Genomic DNA, 23,286 nt, shown 5'->3' with positions numbered 1-23,286 from the left:
AGCAGGGATGCCTTCTGCAGAGCCCCCATTTCCCCCATAGCTCTTCATGTGTGAGTGCCACCCCCTTGCAAGTGTCTCTTGGCAGGACCCTTCAGGGCCATGTTGGACCATTTTTAAAATAAAATTCTTAAAAAACCGATCAGGCAAACCTAGTCCACTCTAAATTCTTCTTGTCCAGACTTTATTCTTTTTTTTCTCTTTCTAAAACGCCTTAATTGAATGTGTGATGCTCTGAAAGTTTCAGGGATAAATATGTTGACAGGGTCCAAGTTCCTTTACTCAAGGAATTTATAATCTGATAAGAGTAGATTGTTTTTAGCAGATGGTTTTGTAGTCTAATAAATTTGACTGTGCCAGGCTCATCTGCAACACTCGTGTCTTTGGTTATTGTGGAGTATAATTTGCTAAGGCGTAAATTTGAATCCTGCCTGTCAAGGTGCTATCAGGAGTAAGGGGTAAATAAAACTTGCAACCTCTTCTGTGGTGTCTGATTGCCTTACAGCATATACATTTTGATGGGGCATATCTACATTTCAGTGATTTGTGCAAATTTGGGTGTTCCTCAGAGCTTTTTCTGAATTCTCAAACGTCAAGTGTCTAATGCATAAGGAAAAATGAAAGGTCCTACAGTAGAGGGGCAAGTAGCAGCTATCATATTGAGGGCTACTGGGTACATCTTCATGGAACAGGTGGAGTTTGAGCAGCTGTTTGAAGGATGAGGAGAAGGTTGGTAGATTGAGGAGTGGGCAATGGGAATTCCAGCGAGAGTAGGACAGAAGAGGCAGGATCCATCCAAGGAGCAGCAGGTGCTTAATGTGGATGGGGAGGTATGAGATGGCGCTGGTGCTAGCAAGGTGACATGGGGCCAGGCACAGAAAACGTGGCCCCCACGATGAAGGTTTTGGGCCCCTGTTGAAGGAGCTCATGCTTACTTGCACCGAATGTCGTGCATGGTGCCAGGACTGTGTGTGATGTCTGAACAGCACCAAGCTCATCTTGGTGCTTCGTGGGTGCTCACTGCTGTGTATGTGTCTTTCCTGTCTCCGTGCTCACAGCTGGCCTATTGAACTTTACCCATTTCACCTCATGGAGTTCAAAGCCCAAAGGACCTCCTATTCTGTGCCTTTTAACTTGATGCTGTAGGCAGTGGAGGGTGGATAGCAGGAGTGAACCTAAAGACCAGGAACCTGATTAGGTTCCCATGTGGACGCCTGATATGGTTTGGCTGTGACCCCGCCCAAATCTCATCTTGAATCGTAGCTCCCATAATTCCCACGTGTCATGGGAGGGACCCAGTGGGAGGTAATTGAATGATGGGGCGGGTCTTTCCCATACTGTTCTCGTGATAGTGAATAAATCTTGCAAAATCTGGTGGTTTTATAAAGGGGAGTTCCCCTACACAAGCTCTCTTGCCTGCTGCCATGTAAGACGTGCCTTTGCTTCTCCTTTGCCTTCTGCCATGATTGTGAGGCTTCCCTAGCCATGCTGAACTGTGACTCCATTAAACATCTTTCCTTTGTAAATGACCTAGTCTCGGGTATGTCTTTATTAGCAGCATGAGAACAGACTAATACAACGCCCCTGCAAGTCATGGGCGAGTAAGTCTTGGAGAGTAAGAATGTGAGGACCACAGAGACAGCCATCAGTGGTGTTTCCCAAGTGTCTGGGAGAGCAGATGTCAGTATTTGTTGGATGACTGAATGAGTAGTTGAAAGAATTTAAGAAATTCCCCAATTTTGCTAATTAAAGATTCTTTGTAGTTAAAAGTTGCTTCATTTATTCTAAAATGGGGGAGGGTTGGTCTTATATCTGGGAGATCTGCCTGAAGGAATGGAATCTTTGATATTAGGGAACTGGGGGTGTCCAAGGAAGGAAGTGATCATTTCAGTGCATGGGAATTTTGAAAGTGTGAGATCTCTCATGAGGATTTTGGTCATTTAAATGCAAAATGAGGGTCTTTTATGCTGAATTCCAGCTGGAGGAGGGAAGTTGGCATATGTCTAAGAGGCAAAGCGGCACATCCCAGGTCTATAGAGAAGTCATTTCACAGATTTGCCTTGGGTCCCAGCCTATTCCTTCAGCCTGCAAAAGCCAGCTCTGCAGGAAGCCTGACTCACAAGCTCTAGGTTTAGCATCGCCTACACTAGACCTAGCTTTTAAGTGGAGTTTGAGTTCCTGAACTCCCTTGTCATCTGCTCGTTGAGTCAGGAGGGAGTTTTCTGATTACACTCTTCAGAATCATATAGCCCTAGCTGTTTAACACTTGCTTCTGTTTACACTCCCACACTCGCAGTTTCGATTGTGTCTCTTGATTAGAATGGCTACAGGATTGCCATCTTCTCTGAGTTCTCTGCTAGAATTACAGAGTGCTGAGTAGAGACACAGACTTGGTTTTGGATTGGGAACCACTGGGCGCAAGTAGAGGCCGCCTGCTGATCTTCCTGGTGGGTCTGGAACCAGCTCCTAATTACCTTCTGCAGTAGTGAGCACAGAGGAGAGGGGACTGGAATCCAGCCATCACTGGAACCACAGCCGGGAAGGAGCTGCAGATTTAACAGTGAGAGGACGAAGGCTGGGAAAAGGGCTGGCTCCCTCCCACGCACCCCTCACCCAAAACATCTTCATTGTCAGTCCATGGTGAATGCTAGACCTCAAAAGTTCCCACTCTTTCCCTGGTCCTCGAAGCCCACAGGTGTGTGTTGAATTCTGTGTCTGTTTCATTTCACTTTTAAAAGTTGTCACACACACAACAGAATTTGGAGCTGGAGCCCACTCATTTTCCAGGTAATAAAAGCGAGCCTTGGAAAAGTCAAGTGGCTGGGCAGAAGCGCCGAGAACCTCTTGGTGTTTTTACTGTGTCACCACTCCGTGTCTGAGGAGGATGCTTACCTTGTGGAGCTAAGCAAAAAGTAAAATCAACATGATACTGAAGAAAGAATCTTCGAGTGGTGGTTTTAGTCACAGGGAAGGGGCTTTCCTAAAAGCTGCAATTGCCCGTGACTATGAAGCAAAACAGCCACTTAAGAAGAGAGAGAGAGAGAGAGAGGTATTTAGTCCTTTAGGAGGGAATGAATGGAAAGGGAAAAGGTGAGGAGGGAAAAGGAGCTCCAGTGACCACTCTGCAGCCCCACTCAGCTGCCTCAGGCCTCCCTTTCCCCTCCGCATGGCAATTAGACAGCTGGGGGTGAATGATGCATTCGGGGTCTTCCTGAGCTTGGCCTCCATGGGAAAGGGAAAAATAAGACCAGTGATTTCATGAGTGAAATACGCCAGAGCACTAGAAAAGAAAGTGTGAGCTAGACTAACACAGGATGAGTATGTGAATTCCAGTAATTTAAACTCAATTCTTTTGTGATTTTTACTTGGTAAGTACATTTCATTAATAGCATAATATTGACTATCCTTACAGCACTTGCAAACACCAGCCTTTAATAAAAATTAATATTATCTACATGAAAGTCTTCTTTTATGGCCACCTACTTATGTTTAACTGATCTGAAATGATGTTGCTTAGTCAACGAGTCATCTTTTGTTGTATATCACTGAAATGCCATTGATTTGATAGTCAAGAAAGCTCAAAATGCAATGTGTTCATTTCTCTATCAGTTTCCCCAGCGATTTAAATAAAAGACGGTGATTGAGCTGTAAGTAACTAAAATAAATGGAACCAGGTTGGTGATTTGGCTTTATAGAGAATGTGGGCTGGCAGGGAGTAAATCTATATTTTGCAACTGGAAAAAAATCTGACTTTGTATAAAAAAGAACAAATTCAGAGTATTTTAGATTTACCTTTGCTTTTCATTTGTTTTCTGTATTATTTAAATTGATTGTAGAATCAGAGGAGCTTATTTTCATGTTTGCTTGCGTAAGCTGTGACTTAGAAGGGGCTCTCATTAATTTGACTTAAAACACACTAATTCATTATGTATTGTCTCTTGGCTGGACTGGGTAGATAAAGGCCTGTAATTTGCTTATCTTTGTATGTTTTAAATGGAAAGATTTCACAAGTGTGTCTTTAAAATGTTACTTAGACCAGGTATATTGACTCAGGATCACTTGGTAATCTGAGTAATCTCCCCACCGTGGCTGCAGTTGACAGATGATTGTCCGTTTTCTCTGTGTGCTCTTTGGATCCAGAATTACCTGTAAAAACAGACTAGCTTATGTTCTTGGTTGCTTTATGTCAGATGTATTATGTAGTTTTTCAAGTAGCAATTCTAGAGATGGAACTCTAATTTTAGAAATGTTTTAAAGGTTTTCAGACAGTATTTACAAACTGAAGTGGAATGTAGTGCGCTTGGAGTTGAGAAGACCTCCATTTGAATATCTTTTCTTGGGCAGGTTACTTACCTGAGCCTCAGATTCTTGCTTAATAGAAATAATGATAAAAGTCTGCTCTCTTTTTATTTGTAGCCTTTATTTGTGATTCAGAATTCAGAATTTCTCAAAGATTCGAAAAGTAACACAGTGTATAATACTAACACTTCTAGTGGCATCTGGACAGCCCCCCATAATCAAATGCGTGGCTATTTCTATAGCTGAATGTTCAAGGACTTGCAATTATTAAGGACTCGGTAAAGACTATAAGTACCCTCAGGTTAGGTTTTATTGACAGATGAATTTTTAGAACCAGGTTTTGAAAAAATATTTGGAATTTCAGAGCTTTCTGTGGTTGAGATCATGGACTTGTATTGCCCCCCCAAGCAGAGTATAGAACAGCCATTCAATAAATGGAGCTGATGACAATGACACGATGCATGACGATGACAGAAAACTATTCTAGGAAGTATTTGCAACAAACACCTCTGCATTTTAAAGGAAAAATATCATTTACGTTGGTTTTCACATTGTATGTTGTTGTGAGGTAGGCTTTGAAGTACTCTCCTATTTGATGAGGGTTTAGTATGTGTTTCTTAGTCTGTGTTGCTATAAAGGAATACCTGAGGCTGGGTCATTTCTAAAGAAAACAGGTTTATTTGGCTCACGGTTCTGTAGGCTGTACAAGAAGCATGGCACCAGCATGTGCTTCCGGGGAGGCCTCAGGCTGCTTCCACTCAGCGTGGAACGCAAAGGGGAGCCGGAGCTGCATGTGCAGAACACATGGAGAGAGAGAAGCAAGAGAAAGAGGAGGGAGGTGGTGGGCTCTGTTCAACAATGAGCTCTTGCAGGAACTAAGAGTTAGAACTCACTCCCTCCGTTGAGGTGGCACCAGGCCACTGATGAGGGATCTGCCCCCATGACTAGAACACCTCCCACTAGGCCCCACTTCTGACACTGGATATCATATTGCAATGTGGGACTTGGTGGGGCCAAACAAACGATAGCAGAGAGAAAGAGAGAGAGAAATTTTTAAATAGTAATTACTTAGAAATGGGAATCCATAAATACTCTACAAGTCCACAAATACTGAGTATTAGATAGTAGGGACCTACTACAGAAAATGATTTTACAGATAGGTTATACAGGATGGCCAGAACTCTGCAGCAGGACTCAGGGGAAGCATTGCCTGTGGCCGGTTCCTGTTACATCTAATCAAGGATTGGTAACTCTTTGCAGATTTACCCTAACTCAGTTTTGCTGAGCGTTGTGACAGCATCATTTCCTGAGAGGTTACTTACCCAATAGCCTGAACCGTTCTGCAACAAAAGTGGAGGAGCTCTTTCCTTTCTCATCTCACCTGTATGTCAGGGCAAAGGCAGTGTAGACAGGAGGATGAGCCCTGAGGCAGGCATCCTGGCTTCTAGTGCACACTCGGGCTTATAAAGTCATGGAGGGCCCTGCCTGTGTCTTCGTCTGTAAGAGGATAGGGGTTGTCCCTCCCCTGGTTCACTGTGAGGATGGATGGCTCACCACACGCACAGCCTTAGGTCAGGGGCTGCTTCCACGCAGGTGCTCAGATGGCGAGATGATTGCTAGTCAAATGACCATAATCATACCACCATCACGTGCAGTCTTGCAGTTAGGGCCTTGGTTTCCTTTTCATTACAAACAGGGAGTTAAGCCAAACATTCTGAACAGCTTTCCACCTTCTGACATTCGACTTAGGTGCTGAGCGACGGTAGCTGTTTCAAGTGTGGGTGGTCCACTTTGGAACAGCCATGACCTTGGGACTGTCATTTTGTCCATTAGAGGGCACTGGCGTACTGAGGAATGAGCCCGCACCACACCCTCTAAACAGAGAGGAAGGTGGTGGTGGTCTCCAGCTTTGCTCTTCTGCTTCTGTGCAGAGTAGCCATGGGAAGGGATCAGCTTTTGTCTTTCTCATCTGGAAGGGAAGCAGCAAGCCCCAGGCCAACCTTATTGTCAATGGAGTTGAGGCCACAGAGTAAATAGATGACAGCACTGTGTGTGAAGGGGATGGAGGTACAGCTGGCTGGACTGGATAGATAAAGGCCTGTAATTTGCTTATCTTTGTATGTTTTAAATAGAAAGATTTCACAAGCGTGCTTTAAAATGTTACTTAGACCAGATATATTGACTCAGGATCACTTGGTAATCTGAGTAATCTCCCCATACTTAGAATCAACAGCCTCATGGGGAGTTTGGTTTTGAATATTAGCCGGGTTTCATAGCTGTCTGCAATTATTTTAATAAAGTGGAAATTATTATTGGAATTTATACATATTCCTTTGATTTATTTTCATGTTTATTGGAAATACAGTTTCACCAGGTATTTATATTTCTGTCCGAAGGAATCACTGATAAAAATGCCCATTATAATCCTAAGTGGTTGGTTTATAGCAGCTTTTATTTCCAACTTAAAACTTCCTAAAATACCTGGAAACAGATTTCTTTCTTTTTTTAATTTTTTGTTGTTGTTGTTGTTGTTGAGACGGAGTTTCGCTCGTGTCGCCCAGGCTGGAGTGCAGTGGCACGATCTCGGCTCACTGCAACCTCTGCCTCCCAGGTACAAGCGATTCTCCTGCCTCAGCCTCCCAAGAAATGGGGATTACAGGTGCCCACCACCACACCTGGCTTATTTTTGTATTTTTAGTAGAGACAGGGTTTCACCATGTTTGCCAGGCTGGTCTCAAACTCCTGACCTCAGGTGATCCGCCCACCTTGGCCTCCCAAAGTGCTGGGATTATAGGTGTGAGCCACTGTGCCTGGCCAGAAACAAATTTCTATTAATTTTAAAATACTGTATTTTGCTTCCTCTAGCCCTTTCTACTAAATAATGTTTATCTTTTATTTTTTGAAATTGTGCCCTTATTTCAAGTCTCTATGGACTTTCCAGTAATCATCAGGTTTGCTGCTTACTGGTGACTTAATTTTTCTCTTTACATAACTTGAGTAATATACAGAATATACTGTATCGTTTTTAAAAAGTCTCCTTAGCCCTCGTGTAGATCTTACAGGCAGGTGAACTGTAGCAGAGGTGTGTCACTTATGTACCCCTAAATTCTTTTCAAGCTAGAAATATTTGATACTTCTCTTTTACATGGTTTGGCCTCATGCCCAGAAGCATATTCCATTAAATGTATCCATTCTCAAGGCTGAGAGGTCCACAAGTTGTCCTTGAGACGTTTCTTTAGCAGTGGAACGGACCTGTGTTTTATAATATCATAGACTGTGGGATGAACAACTCAGCAGCTCTTTGTCTGCCTCGAAATCAGGTGGCGAGTGTAGCAATACCTTACAGCACTCTTCTTTTAATCCCAAGAAAAAAAAAATGTACTAAATACATGAGTTAAAATAATATACTCAATACACTAGTTAGAGTAATGCGCTCAATCCATGAGTTAAAGTGCGCCCTGGTACGCTAGTTAAAACAATGCGCTCAATACACGAGTTAAAGTAATGTGCACCCCATACGTTAAAACAATGTGTTAGTTAAAACAATGCACTAATTAAAACAATGAGCTCAATATGCCGATTAAAACAATGTGCTCAATACACTAGTTAAAACAATGTGCTCAATACTCTAGTTAAAACAATGTGCTCAATACACTAGTTAATGTGCTCAATACACAAGTTAAAACAATGAGCTGAATACACAAGTTAAAGTAATGCACACTCAATGTGCTAGTTAAAACAGTGCACCCATTGTGCTAGTTAAAACAATGTGTGCAATACACTAGTAAATGCGCTCAATACACAAGTTAAAACAATGAGCTGAATACACGAGTTAAAGTAATACACACTCAGTGCGCTAGTTGAAACAGTGCACCCATTGTGCTAGTTAAAACAGTGTGCAATACACTAGTTAATGCGCTCAATACGTGAGGTAAAACAACCAGCTGAATACAGAAGTTAAAATAATGCACTCAATAGACTACTTAAAACAATGCACTCAATACTCTGGTTAAAATAATGTACTAAATACATTAGTTAAAATGGAATATGTGCAGCCTGTGCCATCAGGAGCTTGAAATGAGATGGAAGCTTGCCATGAGTTCTGGTTATAGGCAGGGATGCCGTTTGCCACACTGACATTAAGATGTTTGACATAGAGGTCATCGAATGCTCACCGCTACCCGTCATTATCACCACTGGGCAGGTAAGGAACCTGAAGCTGAGAAGGAATAAGGAACTTGCCCAAGAGCACACAGCTAAATTCTGTGTCTCTGTACGGGGGGGCTGGAAATGGAGGGGTGGAAATGAGACCAGGCTCTGCCTTCCCCCCTCCCTCCACACACCTCCCACACTTCTGATCTCAGTGCCTGCCAGTTCTACAAGGGTCTGTACAGAGGACCTCGAGAGGTTTGTTAAGGTCTGCAATTTACCTGTAATACTAACTTCGCTAGACCTTGAGCAGAAAGGACCCTCTGCCAGGCCCTTAGGTGTGAAGGTCGGTGGTTTGGAGCAATGAAGAACATGTCAGGCTCTGATCCCCACCAGCTGCTGCTTTTTCTCCCACTATATCTATGAACATAGCTGATCTTTCCACAGTACAGTTGATCAAGGGCAAGGAACCACAAGCTAAGCCCCCTTTATTTTGCCATTAGCAGAGCCTTGACTGGTTGGCTTCCCAGATTGCCCTCTAGACCACTGTCTTTGCTGCATGTGCCCATTTGTTCTTTAGTCCAAGGTGATTTCGATCTGCATCGTCTGAATGTTTGTGTCCCCCCAAATTCATGTTGAAATATACTCCAGAAGAGTTGGGGCTTCCGGGAGGGAATTAGGCCACGAGGGCCTCACCCTTGTGAACAGCGTTCGTGCCCTTATGAAAGAAGCCTGAGAGAGCTCGTTTGCCTCTTCCTCCATGTGAGGACACATAGAAGGTGCCTTCAGTGAGGAACAAGCCCTCACCAGTCACTGAGTCTCCAGGCTCCTTGATCTTGGACTTCGTAGTCTCCAGACTATGAAGCCCTACATTTCTGTTGTTTATAAATTACTCAGTCTAAGGTATTTTGTTAGAGCACACCGAATGGACAAAGAGATCACCAGAGTTACAACATGCAAAGTATGAGTGAGCCTTCAGTACTATTGCTGTGTATTAACAAATATGTTTAAATATTTAAAATCTTTTAAAGTTTTTAGTTTTTAGCTAAAGACAGCACTGACTTAGTTTTTTGCTAGTTATCTCCTATCCATCAAAGAGGACAAAGTGGGCATTTGATGTAGCGTAAATACAGTTGTTCCTCAGTGTCTGCATGACCGCCCACAGATACCAAAATCTGTGCATGCCTAAGTCCTGCATTTGGCCCTCTGTATGTGTGGGCTTCACATTCTGCAAATACTGTAGTTTCAGTCCACATGTGGTTGTACATGCAGAACCCTTCTGTACGGAAAGCCGACTGTACTTATTTTTTAAAACCACATAAAAGTGGACCTGTGTCCCAGCTACTCGGGAGGCTGAGGCAGGAGCATGGCGTAAACCCGGGAGGCGGAGCTTGCAGTGAGCTGAGATCCGGCCACTGCACTCCAGCCTGGGTGACGGAGCGAGACTCCGTCTCAAAAACAAACAAACAAACAAACAAAGTGGGCCTGTGTATTTCAAACCCGTATTGTTCATGGCTCAACTCTTGTTTGTTAGATATTGTCAGCGTTTTGTGATTTAAGTATGAGACCTAATGAACTACTCAGTTCCAACTACGAACTTTAAAACATCAGATGGTACTGCTTTGCTTTTACTTTTTCTTTAGTGTGGTGGATTTCACCTAGCAAGAACTTTCAAGTAATTAAATTCATGAAATGCTTAGCTTTTGCAGCACCTTAAAGAATAAATTATCCAAGCTCAAGACTGAGGCATGTAAGCATTAGGTTTTACTTACTGTGTTTTGAGTCTTCTAAAGAAGAGATGGAAAAAAAATGACTCTAGTTAAACTTGAATTGCCTTAGTAGTGGAGCTTTAAGCCTTGTAAAATTGCTAAGTTAAATTGGCCCTGTGTGACTTCCTAATCACTGTCTTATACAAAACCCAGTCAGTTTGGTGGCTCAGTGGTGCATAGATAAGTTGAGATTTAATTTAATCATTTTGCATGCAACGTTTATACATAGAAAGATTTACACTTTTAATGTAAGAGATGATTAAAGTCCTGGTGGGAAAGCTGATGTAATTATCAGCTTGTAATTATCAAGTGTGTTAAATAAGTATCCAATTACTTCTTCCCGTTTTTTTTTTTTTTTTTTCTCATTTGCTTCTTGTTTCTTACAGAGCTTTGACAACAGAAGGGGTCTTCATTGGATAACCTTAAACATTGAACATGGCAGGACATTGTTTTTATGGCATTTGTACCTGTGTTTCGTTGTAGGTGCTAGACTGGATCGAGAACCACGGAGAAGCGTTTCTGAGCAAACATACAGGTGTGGGGAAATCTCTCCATCGGGCCAGAGCATTGCAGAAACGTCATGAAGATTTTGAAGAAGTGGCACAGGTACAACAATGGCTTCCATTATTTTATCCTGTAAATACCCGTGCGGTTGATTTTGGATTACAGTTTTAACCACATTTGAGATAAGTTAGCATTAGCTCGATGCGTTTGACACCTCAGATGAGGTAAATGCTCCGATTTCAGAGTGAAATTGTCATTGCCTTGGCAGAAACATGATTTGGTCAGTTGACCCTTTCTAAAATGTGATGTTCTTGGAACAAAAATGTGGCTTGGGTGTTTTTGTCTTGTTTATTATACCAGTGTCTTTTGACTACTTTGTGAAATTCCAGTTTATAGTCAGGAAATAACAGTTCCTTTTGTGTTTCTGTAATAGTAGGCTAAGCCTTACTTGTCCTGTTTACATTTCTTTAAGTGTGTGTGCTTAGGAAACAGGAGCTGGGAGTCCAGTGTGTTCCGAATGTGGGTTTTGTGGGGTTTGAGCACTGGCCGTGTGACTTTGGACGAGTTGCTTAACCTTTCTACGGGTAACTTTCTGATCTGAAAAATAGACCCAGTAATTTATTTAATAAGATTTTTCTTATAGTCAACTTCTTTAAACTAGTGAGTTGTGGCTTGATGATAAAGTAACACAGCAGAGATTCACAAAGGAAGTGGTGAAATGTTACAGTTGAATTCATTTGAAAATGTCCTAAATGTGGATTTATTATATAGAACAATTCTGGTGTTCTGAGAAGGAGGAACCCAGAATTTGAACCTCATGTTTACGTGGTGGAAGCGAGTCATACAGTGTAACTTCTGCAGACACAAGACCTAGCTGCAGGGGCCCTGGGTTTCAGAGTTTGTTTTAGACACGGCTGCAGTCACCTCAGGAAGCTCTTGGATCCGTTGTGCATGCAGTTTTGCAGAGTCAAGAACTTCCTCGTGACTAATTTGAAGGTCCATTCCTTAATTTTGTACAGTGATTGTGAGTAGCTCTATCCTGTTGAATGAATCCATGCTAATTGATGTGTATGTGTGGTGTGAAGAGCCATCGTGCGTTTTCATAGGCTAGTGTAAAAAAAGAAATAACAAATACTTTTCATGCAAAGCTTTTTGCAAATGACTGTCAGAAAAGGAAGATACTCTTTCATGTTAATGTTCCTTTTTTAGATTTAAAAAGTTATGATTAAAACAGCCAGTAAAGCCCAGAAAACTCAGGTTCAAGGAAGAATCTGGTGTTGAGAGCACAGAAGATTTCTTTACTGTTATTAGTGAATCTTTGGCATAGCATCCTTCCTAAGTACCTGCCCTGTGAATTCCTAAACCACCCTCGCTCTTTTCTGCTTATTCCCCTAGATTCCAGTTACCTTCCAGAGGTGTAACCTGTCACAGACTTATTATCCAGGAAGCCATTTCTGTCAACAGCTTTTCATATGTGCCACGTAATTATCTTGTCTTCCTGGATAAAAGAGTGTGTCATTTAGGAAAGCAGGAGACCTTGAGTTCATTCTCGAATTTTAGAAGAAAAGCAAATCAGTGACTCCCTGGTCATTACTTAACTCATTCCTCTTTTGCAAGGAGGATAACTGCCTCCATAACACGTGGACATATAGAATGTCCCCGCATGTGTAGCAGGCTCTAAATTCTGATTCGTGACAGCCGTTAGAGCACGCATACGAACAAAATAGGCTGTTGTTTTGCAATAAGTTCGGTTCCTAGTATAAGATGTATTGTTTCTAATCTTTTAAAATAAATTACTAGTGGAGAATTCAGGGTAAATTATTTGCTATCAAGCATTTGCTTTAGATTGGCGCATATTTACAGGGTACCAAATCTTTTCATCTGCTTATTTTTCCTTATTAAAAATACTTCTAAAATTTACCAATATGATTCCACTGCTTTCTGATTACAAGACAGTGGAAAGTTTCATCTGTTGGATCCTCGGTTTTCCTTGCTGTAAAGTGATGCCTGACACCTACCTTCACCAAGTTGCTGTGATGAGAATGCATGTAGAAATGCCTGACACTCAGCAGGCGCCCCTGGTGCTGTCTTTGCCCAGAACAGTACGATCATTCAGATTATTCAGATCTTTTGGTGAATACTAGCCTTGTGTTTACATTTCGGGACAAGAGCCACTAGAAGGCCAATGCGCCTGCCACTTTGCTCTTCCTGCAGTCTTCAGCTGCAGGACCAGTTCTTACTAAAGACGGCCAGAGGCTGTATTTGGAATCCAGTGGAAAATAATGAGACTTGGCTCTTCCTGCAATCCTCAGCGGCACTGAAAAGCAGCACCAGCGGATGTTGGAGTTGTATCACCCCCAGGCCACTTCACCTCGCTAAAACCCTCCCACTCCTACACCACACAGAAGTGTGTGTCTGGTCAAATGCTGAGAGACACAGAGAGTTGTCTGTGTTTTGCTGTGTCTGGAGAAATCCACAGCACTTCTTGGGTCCGCTGTTAGCGCTTGTGGCGCTGCTGACTCTGTCCTGTGCACACGTTGCAGGGGCGGTGAACTTGTCTCTTGGGATGCTGTGTTTTCCTTTGACGGATGAAAAGACATCCCTGGGAATTTGTGTGCCTTTTAGGTGATAATTTAAGTTACCTGGGGCTTTTAATTTGCACTGTAGATGTACTGGCCCATCATTCTTGTCATTACATTTCTGTATTAATAAAATACCTTGGAGGTTTTCAGTATGCAGACTTCGTTGTCTTTTAAACCAAGCAAATGTAATGAAAGTGTTTAGGCCTCAAATGCTCATTTTCCTTCTTTTTCCTATCTCTTCTAAGATCCCCAAATCCCTTATTTTCCATTGAATTCTAAGTACAGCCTCTGGTCATCTTCAGTGAGAAACAGCCCTGCAGCCAAGGATTGCAGGAAGAGCAAGGTCTTGTGCACATTTGCCTTCTGGTGGCTCTTTTTGTCTCCTTGAGTCCTACCAAGTTCTGAAGAAAAAGAGGACACCAGTTAGGTCCCCACCCTGGCCTGGCCTTACCTTATTCCCTTTAATCCCCATGGCAGGGATGACCCCCACACCACGGATCAGAAAACGGGTCCAGTGTGAGATGCCTTGGGAACAGGATAGTAGGAATTGGACAGGAGAAGCCCAGTCTCTCAGACTCTCAAACACTCTCTGACCTGATATCCTCCCCACTTTAGTCCAGTGTCTCAGTTTCTCCCCTTGTGTGAGAAACTGCGGCTTAGGTGCCAGTTGTTTTAACAACCCCAGCTCTGCTGACTGACTTGGTGGAGAAGTTACTGCACCCCTCTGTGCCTCGGTTTCCTCACCTGTGAAATGGGAATCAGGTAGTGTCCATGTCCTGCCGCTTTTGTGAGGCACAGTGTTAAGTACCAAAACGGTAGCATTTCTGATGAGTGTGGTTGATGTTAGCACAAGGAAATCTCTGTTCTCCGGTTGCAGAAGGACCCAGGGAAGGTCTCATTCCTGGGAAAACCTGGCTGGGGGTTTCAGAGGCATGAGTGCTGACGCACGCCCCACCAGCCCTGTCACCTTTTGTGCTGCCTCATATTCTTCAAGCACAAGATGAAAAGGGAAATAAATGATGGCTGTTTCATGTCTCACATCATTTGGAAATGCACTTGTTTCTTTGGGACTTTTTTTTTTTTGAGACAGAGTCTTGCTCTGTCGCCCAGGCTGGAGTGCAGTGGCCGGATCTCAGCTCACTGCAAGCTCCGCCTCCCGGGTTTACGCCATTCTCCTGCCTCAGCCTCCCAAGTAGCTGGGACTACAGGCGCACGCCACCTCGCCCGGCTAGTTTTTTTGTATTTTTTAGTAGAGACGGGGTTTCACCGTGTTAGCCAGGATGGTCTCGATCTCCTGACCTCGTGATCCGCCCGTCTCAGCCTCCTAAAGTACTGGGATTACAGGCTTGAGCCTCTTTGGGACATTTTAAAAAATATCTACCTGTTGGAACAGAGGTGGGAAGGCTTTCAGAAATGTAATACTTGGCTGTTGGGAGGCTCTGTCATCTTTAGATCCACTTATCAAATATGAGAAGTTCACAATTCCAAAGCTGTAGTGGTGATCGTAGGAAAACAGGATTCAGCTGTTTAGAAATGTGTGTCTGTGGCACTCTGGGTTCTCTGTACAGCTTGCTACACCGTTAGCTTCATTCAGCATGGAGGCCCTGCTGTGCCCATGATGAGATGCAGACACAGGGACTCCAAGGGGATACTCAGCCGGGGGTAAGCAGGGATTTCCAAGCCGTCTGGAAGGAAGCCACCTGCAGGTGCAGCCTCTGATAGTCAGAGAACCTTTGTGGGCAAGAGCGCATGCAGACCCTCCACAGCAGAGCCCTTGGTGCTCACGGCTGACCACGGTCACGGGGTGCCAACTCTTGTGCCCAGAGGCCCAGGTGCCAGCCATAGGAGGGGAGGGCCTGGATGAGAGAAGCCCTGGAAAGCAGTCAGGAATTGTTCCATAGGTGAAAGTTACTTTTTAGATCTGTCTCCTATGTGTGTGTACACATGCACATTCACATCTGTCTGTTAAAAACCATGTATTCGCACGAATAACTCCCAATTCCAGCCCAGTGCCAAGAGTTCACTCAAGTTTTCTCCTTTTCTATCTTGATAACTCCCTTTTCTCAAATAGAGACACCCGGCTCCCATTATCCCTCAGGTATTGGCTTACTTGCGTCATTCCATTCTGCTGATATAACCAGTCTCCCAACTGGGAGTCCCTCACATTCTGCTCAGACCCTCACCGATGAGGCGCCTTCCCTGTGCACCTTATGTCTCTGAGAAGGATACAGGTTCACCTTGTTTCTCAAGGGAAACCAAAAGCTCACTCTCTGGGCCTTCTTAGAAGGCCTGAGCTCTGTTCCTTTCCTGCCCTCACATTCCCCAGCCTTTCCCAGGGCTCCCTTCCAGCGGCGGACCCCTCTGCAGTAGCTTTCTTTAACAGCATCAGGGCTCTCGCATGCCTTCCTGTTGGAGGAGCCCACTTACAGCCTCAGATTATTAGGAATTAAAGTGATTTTGGGAGTATTTTAGACATGTATTTACACTTTGAGCTCCTTAAAACTCTGGCTACTTTAGAGCCATTATAGTTATTATTTCCTTTTTCTCAAAAAATGTGGCCAGGAAAAGTGGTTCACGCCTGTAATCCCAATACTTTGGGAGGCCAAGGCAAGAGGATTACCTGAGCCCAGGAGTTTGAGAGCAGCCTGGGCAACATTGCAAATCCCCGTCTCTCCTAAAAATACAACATTTAGCTGGGCATGGTAGCTTGCGTCTGTGGTTCCAGCTACTTGGAAGGCTAAGGTGGGAGGATTGCTTGAGACCAGGAGGTCAGGGCTACAGTGAGCTGTGATCACACCACTGTACTCCAGCCTGGGCTACAGAGCGAGACTGTCATGCAAGCTGGAAAACAAAACAGAAAAATAAAAAATATGTAGCCTTAAGTAGAAGGAAGATGAGCACAGAATTACCAACAAGTAGAAATGTGTGAAAAGGGACAGCAACTTATGTTTGTTTGGAATTTAACCTTTAGCTTGTACTTCGAGAGTTATCATAAAGCATTGTATCATATGGAGAGACACAGACTGGAACTCTCTGCTTGGTGATAAAACTGGAAGAAAGAGCGAAGCAGGCATTTGTTACTGGGGGCCGTCTCCTGGCTCCACTTCAGCAAAAATCCGAAAGCTCTGAGCCGCAGGACAGACAGCAATTGCCTGCAGATAGTCCATCGCTACCTTCAATACAAGGGTTTTGCCATGGGATTCAAAGTTGAACAATCTAAAACAACAGTGGGAAAGGAATTCTGCGTAGAATTCCTGAAATCATCTCTCCCCATCATATTTTTCTGTTTGATTCATGTAAGTGATCAGAAATACCACAAATTGACTGTGTTGCTATGTATTATGGTGCCCAGCCTGGCTGGTTTGCTTTTCATTTACCTTCTGTTTCTCTGGGATGTTCTTTTGTGCAGAACACATACACCAATGCAGATAAATTACTAGAAGCAGCAGAACAGCTGGCTCAGACTGGGGAATGTGACCCTGAAGAGATTTATCAGGCTGCCCATCAGCTGGAAGACCGGATTCAAGATTTTGTTCGGCGTGTTGAGCAGCGAAAGATCCTACTGGACATGTCCGTGTCCTTTCACACCCATGTGAAAGAGGTAAGGCGCCAGAAGACCAAAATATAATCTGGGCCTGAAAGGGTCTTTACCTCTTTGGGAGGAACCTGAATTTGGTCATAGTGTAAGAAAGTGGACAAAGGTGGCAAGTTGTAAGATGTAGCCCATTAATGCTGAGTGTGTCTGTGTGGACAGGGAAAAGCCGGGCTGGTGCTGGCCTTCCTTGTTGTATGAGGGCATGGCTGCCTTTGCTGGGGCTGCCCGTAAAGAGAAGACCCATGAGGGTTGGGAGAGACAGAGAACGTCCATTTCTGTAAGTTGGGGACCTGCGCGTTGTTGGTCAGAGCTGTTGGCTTTCCTTCCTGGGTGTGAACCTGTCACATGGCTACCATCATGATTGCCTCTGGATTTTACTAGACTTCTCTCAGATGCTAGTAAACTGAGTGTTACCTAATATTGAGTTTAAATGTGCCAGAGCCAACCTGGTACAAATAATATTAAAGCTAATGTCATAGGCATGCACCTGTTAATCTGCTCATCTCATGATAAGAAATAATGTTATTTGGTGTGTGAAAAATAGGTAGGTACTAATTATACCTCGCATATAGATGTTATTCTTGGTAGAAATCATACAGAGTTACATGAAGGAAACTACTATGTAGCTTTTGAGGAAAAAAGAATTTAAAATAAAGATTCATATTCAGGGTGACTACAAATTGAGTAGGGATGGCAACTTACCACACCTTACTTCTGTGTAAAAGAGAAAATTCCCTGCCTCACCGAGGACCTTCGCAGAGGATCCTAACATATTCTGATGCAGCTCTTGATGGATGGGAAGTGAGGGACCCTTCTGGGCAGCTGGGGATTGTGCACATGGAAGCCTGTGGGCATAGGATGGGAAGAGGGATCTGGTAGAGTAGGACTCCTGGAGAAAGAGGGGAGGGCGAGGCCTGGCTTGCCTCATTTCAAGGCATCAGCTCTCGGAGACCCACCAGTTCCTTTAAAGGAGAACATCTCTACCAGCTCTGAGATCTTGGGCAGTTAGTCCTCAGGCCATTTGTCGCTGGAATGTTTGAACTGCAGGTTTCCCTCTGAAACCCTGTGAGGCTGTGAAGGAGTGGAGGAGAGTACGCAGCAGCCTGCTGGGACCCCTGGGGTTTGCGCTCAGTCCTGCCCCAGGCTGGCAGCTGGCACTCTCGGTCCTTTCTGCCAGGGGGCTGGTGCTGCTTGGTCCTGGGATGGTCATCAGGATAGAAACTGGCACAACTAGCTGCTTTTCCTGCTCGTCAGAATGCCATCACTCAAATTGCTCTTGAAAATACTTACAAAGAGGCTATTTTCTTCTGAGGAGCTACATTAAGTGGACATTGTTCTGTGGCAGTTTCTAGTCATTGCTGCATGTGCCACTAGACTGTAAGTTTCCCACTTCTCTTGAACCGAGTTTGTCTCTTGCTGTCCTCCAGCCTCTGCTGGCTCCTTGCCCCAGCCTCCCTGTGGCACTGCTACCAGAGTAATTTTTCTGAAATAGAAATTTGACTAGGCCATACCCCTGCTTTTAAACTATCAGTGATTCTTCTTGTATGTGAGAAGGAGCCTGATACCTCTGCGTCCTCACAACATAGACCACGTTTTTCCTTGCAGCCTGTCTTGTGCTGTGTCCTCCTCTTCCAGGGCCCCTCCCTCTCAACACAGTATCCCCGGATTCAGCACTTTCTGGCACCTTTGAGACAAGGATGGGTGTAGTTAGCTGCTCTTTCCTGCACCTTCTAGAGCTCCCTCCACATACACCTGTTAACGGCATTTGTCATGCGTGTGATTGTGTGTTACTTCACATGTTTTTACACCCTAGCTGAGAGGGAATGAGTGGGTTAAAATGATCTGTGGATGAAAACAGATTGTGGCATAGTTCACTAAGCCGTGACATCAACAGAACACGGGCCAGGAGCACAGCAGCCTGGATCCTTTTGAGGGCAGGGACCTGGGCAGGGGTGTCCAGTCTACGGGTTCCTCATTCAGGGCCCAGTGACCACAGCTGCCCTGGATGCCATAGATGCCATAAGGGAGAGGCAGGAAGAGTGTCAGGCAGCTGCGAGTGGCTGAGAGGCCAAATCGAGAGGCAGGGGCGGAGGGCAGAGGGCCTCGCATCTGTGGCACGTTCCAGAGCCAGGTGATTGGAGCTGGTGTTTGTGTGGCGTGCCTGGCCATATTCTGGAGCAGCTTAGCAGTCTGAGGTAAGGATCTAGCTTCCTTACAGGACAGAAGACTCTTCCCACCAAGCGGTATTTGTGATTTAAGTCACCTTTTCAGTGTGGCAGTGGTTTTCAGAAACCAGACACTAAAGGATAACTGGAAGGAAAGTGCTTTTTCAGAAGCTGTTCTCTACAAATAATTAAAAAAAAAAATTAGCCGAGTGTGGTGGCACCTGTAGTCCCATCTTTTTGGGAGGCTGAGGCAGGAGGATCACTTGAGCTCAGAAGAAGGTTACAATGAGCAGAGGTCACACCATTGCACTCCAGCCTCGGTGACAGAGCACGACGACCCTGTCACAAACAGAGAAACAAAGCTCTTGTCCAGAGGCTTCGTTTGGGTTCATTGACTTTTGTAACAGCAGCGTTTTTAAGGAAAAATCTTCTAATAAGAGCATCCACTTATAAGACCATGGAGTCCATGTTGTCACTAGGTTTGGAAATTATTTAAAAGTAAAAATGCATTTTGTTTTCATTGACGTACACAATAGGAACTGCTGGTGTGGACGAGCTTGTAGACTACGGAGACCTTAAATCAGTTTTGGGGACCAAGTGGTTCACTTTTACGATTGCAGGATTTGTAGTGCAGTCTGTGAAAGGCCATCTTCCTAGCAGAGAAACTGGCATGTTTTCCCAGGTCTGCTCCGTCTCACTGGTGTGCACCTCACATAACATGGGACCAAGGAGGGATTGGGGCCCGTGTGATTGACACTCAGGGATGCTGCCCCCAGGCTGGAATGCTGCCTGTCTCTTCCCCTCAGTGTGCCTGGACTTCATTTTTAGCCCCAGCCATTTTCTCAGTAGATTTGTCTTTCCCTGACCAACCTGAGAATTGCCCTTAGTTCTTTCTCTGTGCTGTACAAAAGCCCTAAAATGCCCAGGAATCGTTGGAGGGTTCCATGCAGGAAAGAATGGTGTCTTCAGTCATTGTATTTTGAAGCTGGTTACTGAATGAAAACTAAGATAAGCTTAGAACAAGTTTAATTCGTTTAAAATGAAAAGCTAGATGGGCCAAGAAGAGGAAATCATGCTAATTTGCTAGGTGTTTGCATAAAGTCACTAAATGTGTTTACATATCAGATGAACAAAAGATTGCTAAAAGAAACATGTTGTCTGAATCTGTTCTTCTTAAGCAGATCATACAATTAAAAATTACACAGAGGAAGATAGAAAAAGTAGCTTGTCTTGGCTGGGCGCGGTGGCTCACACCTGTAATCCCAGCACTTTGGGAGGCTGAGGCGGGTGGATCACGAGGTCAGGAGATCGAGACCATCCTGGCTAACACGGTGAAACCCCGTCTCTACTAAAAATACAAAAAAATTAGCCGAGTGTGGTGGTGGACGCCTGTAGTCCCAGCTACTCAGGAGGCTGAGGCAGGAGAAAGGCTGAACCCAGGAGGCGGAGCTTGCAGTGAGCTGAGATCATGCCATTGCACTCCAGCCTGGGCGACAGAGCGAGACTCTGTCTCAAAAAAAAAAAAAAAAAAGTAGCTTCTCTTTTTTATTTAGGCAAATTCATGAAGCTTTTTAGAAATTGCCCGCTAAAGGCTCTCCTGACAGAAGTCAGAAGTTAGTTTTCCTCACTGCCAAGTGTTCCACAGTGGCTCTCCTCCTCACTTTATCTGGAGTGTAGTTGTCACAGTCTCTTTTTGCAATAAATTCCTGGTCTTCTGATGAACAGGTAATACAAACATGAGGTCATAACAACTCACTTTAAAAAGGTACGAAGTCAAGGTGATGTTTACTGAGCTCAGGAATCTCTTTAAGAAACCCCTGGAAGAAGGTGGCTGCTGGAAGTCTTTTTGAAGACCAAGCTCTTAGGCTTCAAAAACTGAGACCTCTGGACTCTGATTCTTTTACCCCAGAGAACAGAATAGACGCTTGTTCCTGAGAAGAGAGAAAAGGGGACACATTTTACCTAGGGGACAAATATTTTCTACCTGGAGGTAGAATGCAGCAGGTGGTTGATAGAGATTTTGGCCTCAGTTTGCCCCTCAAGCCCAGATTTGGAAGTATTCCAGAACGCTGTTTTCTCTAAAAAGAATCCTGAGGTTCGTAGCCTCCTTTCAGAATGCTTGTAGCCTGGTGCTTTGTTCTGTTTCTGTTTCGTTGTTTAAGTATTTGAAAGGAATGCCGATTGGCCTGACATAAGTTTTGGTTTGATTTGGGGAGGATCTTTCTCCTCCTACATGTTGTCGTCCACTCTCAGTCGCCTGCAGTGTGCATTCCCTTCAGTCCTGTGGATGGCATTTGTTCATGTCAGTTCGGTTGATGATGCTCCTGCCGTGTGTCCTTTGTTGTTTGTTCTCCTTTCCTTTTGAATGCATTTTTCCCTGTTTATTTGTTCATTCACTCTTTTCACTTACTCATTCATTCCAAAGTGTCTCTCAAGGCAATGGTAATGTGCAGGGAGGTGATACCTAAATGACTGACCAAAAGAACATGCTTCTGCTTTTGTGTGTCTCCTACATTTTAGACTTTAAGTTCCTTGAAGCCCAGGACCATGTCTCACTTACCTTTGTGTTTCCACTAACTAGTCTATCTCCTGGAATTGGCAGATACTCAGTGAAAGCCTATGAAATAGGTGATGTCTATTTCTAGCACATTATTCTGAGATTTAATGATAGATTTGGTGATTGAATGAAATTTCCATTTTCAAATACAGCAAAAGCATAACTATTTTCTTTCATTCCTATTCATTCAACTTCATTCTCAAAATTGGGTCCCGAGTTAACTGATAATTACCTTGAAATGTGTGGGTTATTTGAGGCAACCAGGTGGTGACATTGAGCTCTCAGCCAGAGTTTGTTTCTGGAATTGATTCAGTGCCCTTGCATTGATTTTTGTTCTCGGAAGCCAAGGTTTCCCAGGAAAAATCATTCCCACTTGAATTGGGCTGTGATTCTTGCTGGGTTTAAGTAAAGGAAGTCTCTTGGTTCTGTTTCTGCAAACTTACACACTGAACTGGGACAAGTTTTTGTTTTGAGTAATGGCTGGGAAAAGAGGAACCTTTCATTTTATTCAGAAGTCAAAAACAAAGGCCTCCCAGCCACCTGGAGATGTTTTGTTACAGACACCAGCCTGGCTCTGTCTTTATGCCTAACACTTGAGCATCCAGGCTTCTTTGTGCTGGGACCATTGCTCAGCTCTACAAGGGGAGAAGAGGGAGAAAGCCAGAGCTGCCAGGCTTCTTGCTCTGGGGCTGGGGGAGGGTTCCTGTAAAGCAGGTGCACTGTGGCTTCTTGGTGGGTGAGGCTCTTGGAGCTGCCTCTCCTCTGACCCTCAGGTCTTCACTGAGTTTGCTCCAGGAGTATATTGAAAACATACCCAGTGCTCTCTCAAGCACCCACTGCTTAAGACAGCCCAGATTTCTTTTCCTTCTTTCCCTTGCGGAGCTGGAGCCTGCATCGGGCATCTGGTGTTTAAACTAAAACAGGAAAACTGGCTAAAGGTCCACAGTGCTCACTGTGTGACTAGCTGCCCTCCGATGGGTGCTCTGATTATCAGTGGTTCCAGTGGAGAGCCTGTCACTAAGCAGGCTTGACTTCCTCCTTGGGGGCTCTCCCAGGGGAGGTGTGGTTTTTTGCTCTACGTGGAAATGACCCTCTGCAGCCGCAGAACATAGTCGTTTTCTGAATTATCCCAGTCTCTTGTGTGCACTGGATTCCTCCAGATGACTTGTGTCTTTTGTGCAAAGTTCTCTAAAATTTGACTCCCAGCTTCCAAGCCTTTGTTTTTGCCCTTCCTGGAAGTATTTGTGCTGATGAGTCATCTGTCTTTATTTTCTAAAATGATTGGTTTTTTGTTTCTTTCATTCCTATTTCCACCCCACATACATGCCCACGCTTCTTAACTTAGAGGGTTATATCCCAATAAATCTGTTGTTGAAAATGCAGTAATACTATCACAAAGGTGAAAATTCCCAGGTTGAACCGTTGTAAGTCCATATGTTCCTCGACTTACATGTGTGGTGGAGTTATGCCCAAAGAAGTCCACCGTAAAGTTGAAAAATCAAAGTGAAACAATCTTAGGTTGAGGACCGTTTGTTTGTACCTCCAAAGATGTCTTATCTTTAAACATACTCCCTAGCCTTTTTTTCTACTTTTTATTTTGAAGTAATTATAGAATCACAAAAAAGTTGCAAAAAAAAAAAAAAAAAAAAAAGTAGCTTCTCTTTTTTAT

General features: G+C 44.1%; 1 protein-coding gene across 1 annotated transcript in view; it reads left to right on the top strand.

Annotated features, from left to right (window-relative positions):
* The window catches only part of TRIO (trio Rho guanine nucleotide exchange factor), a 237,590-nt gene that overhangs the window by 49,971 nt on the left and 164,333 nt on the right, over positions 1 to 23,286 (top strand). The window contains exons 8-9 of the mRNA XM_011951774.1: positions 10,698 to 10,820; positions 16,710 to 16,901. Of these exons, the coding sequence (XP_011807164.1) occupies positions 10,698 to 10,820; positions 16,710 to 16,901 (315 nt within the window). The remainder of the gene's footprint in view (positions 1 to 10,697; positions 10,821 to 16,709; positions 16,902 to 23,286) is intronic.

The sequence above is a fragment of the Colobus angolensis genome, unplaced genomic scaffold, assembly GCF_000951035.1.
Source record: "Colobus angolensis palliatus isolate OR3802 unplaced genomic scaffold, Cang.pa_1.0 Scaffold327, whole genome shotgun sequence".
NCBI lineage: Eukaryota > Metazoa > Chordata > Mammalia > Primates > Cercopithecidae > Colobus > Colobus angolensis.
Note: the sequence above shows the minus strand (reverse complement) of the source record. Positions and strands in the feature narration are given on the sequence as shown.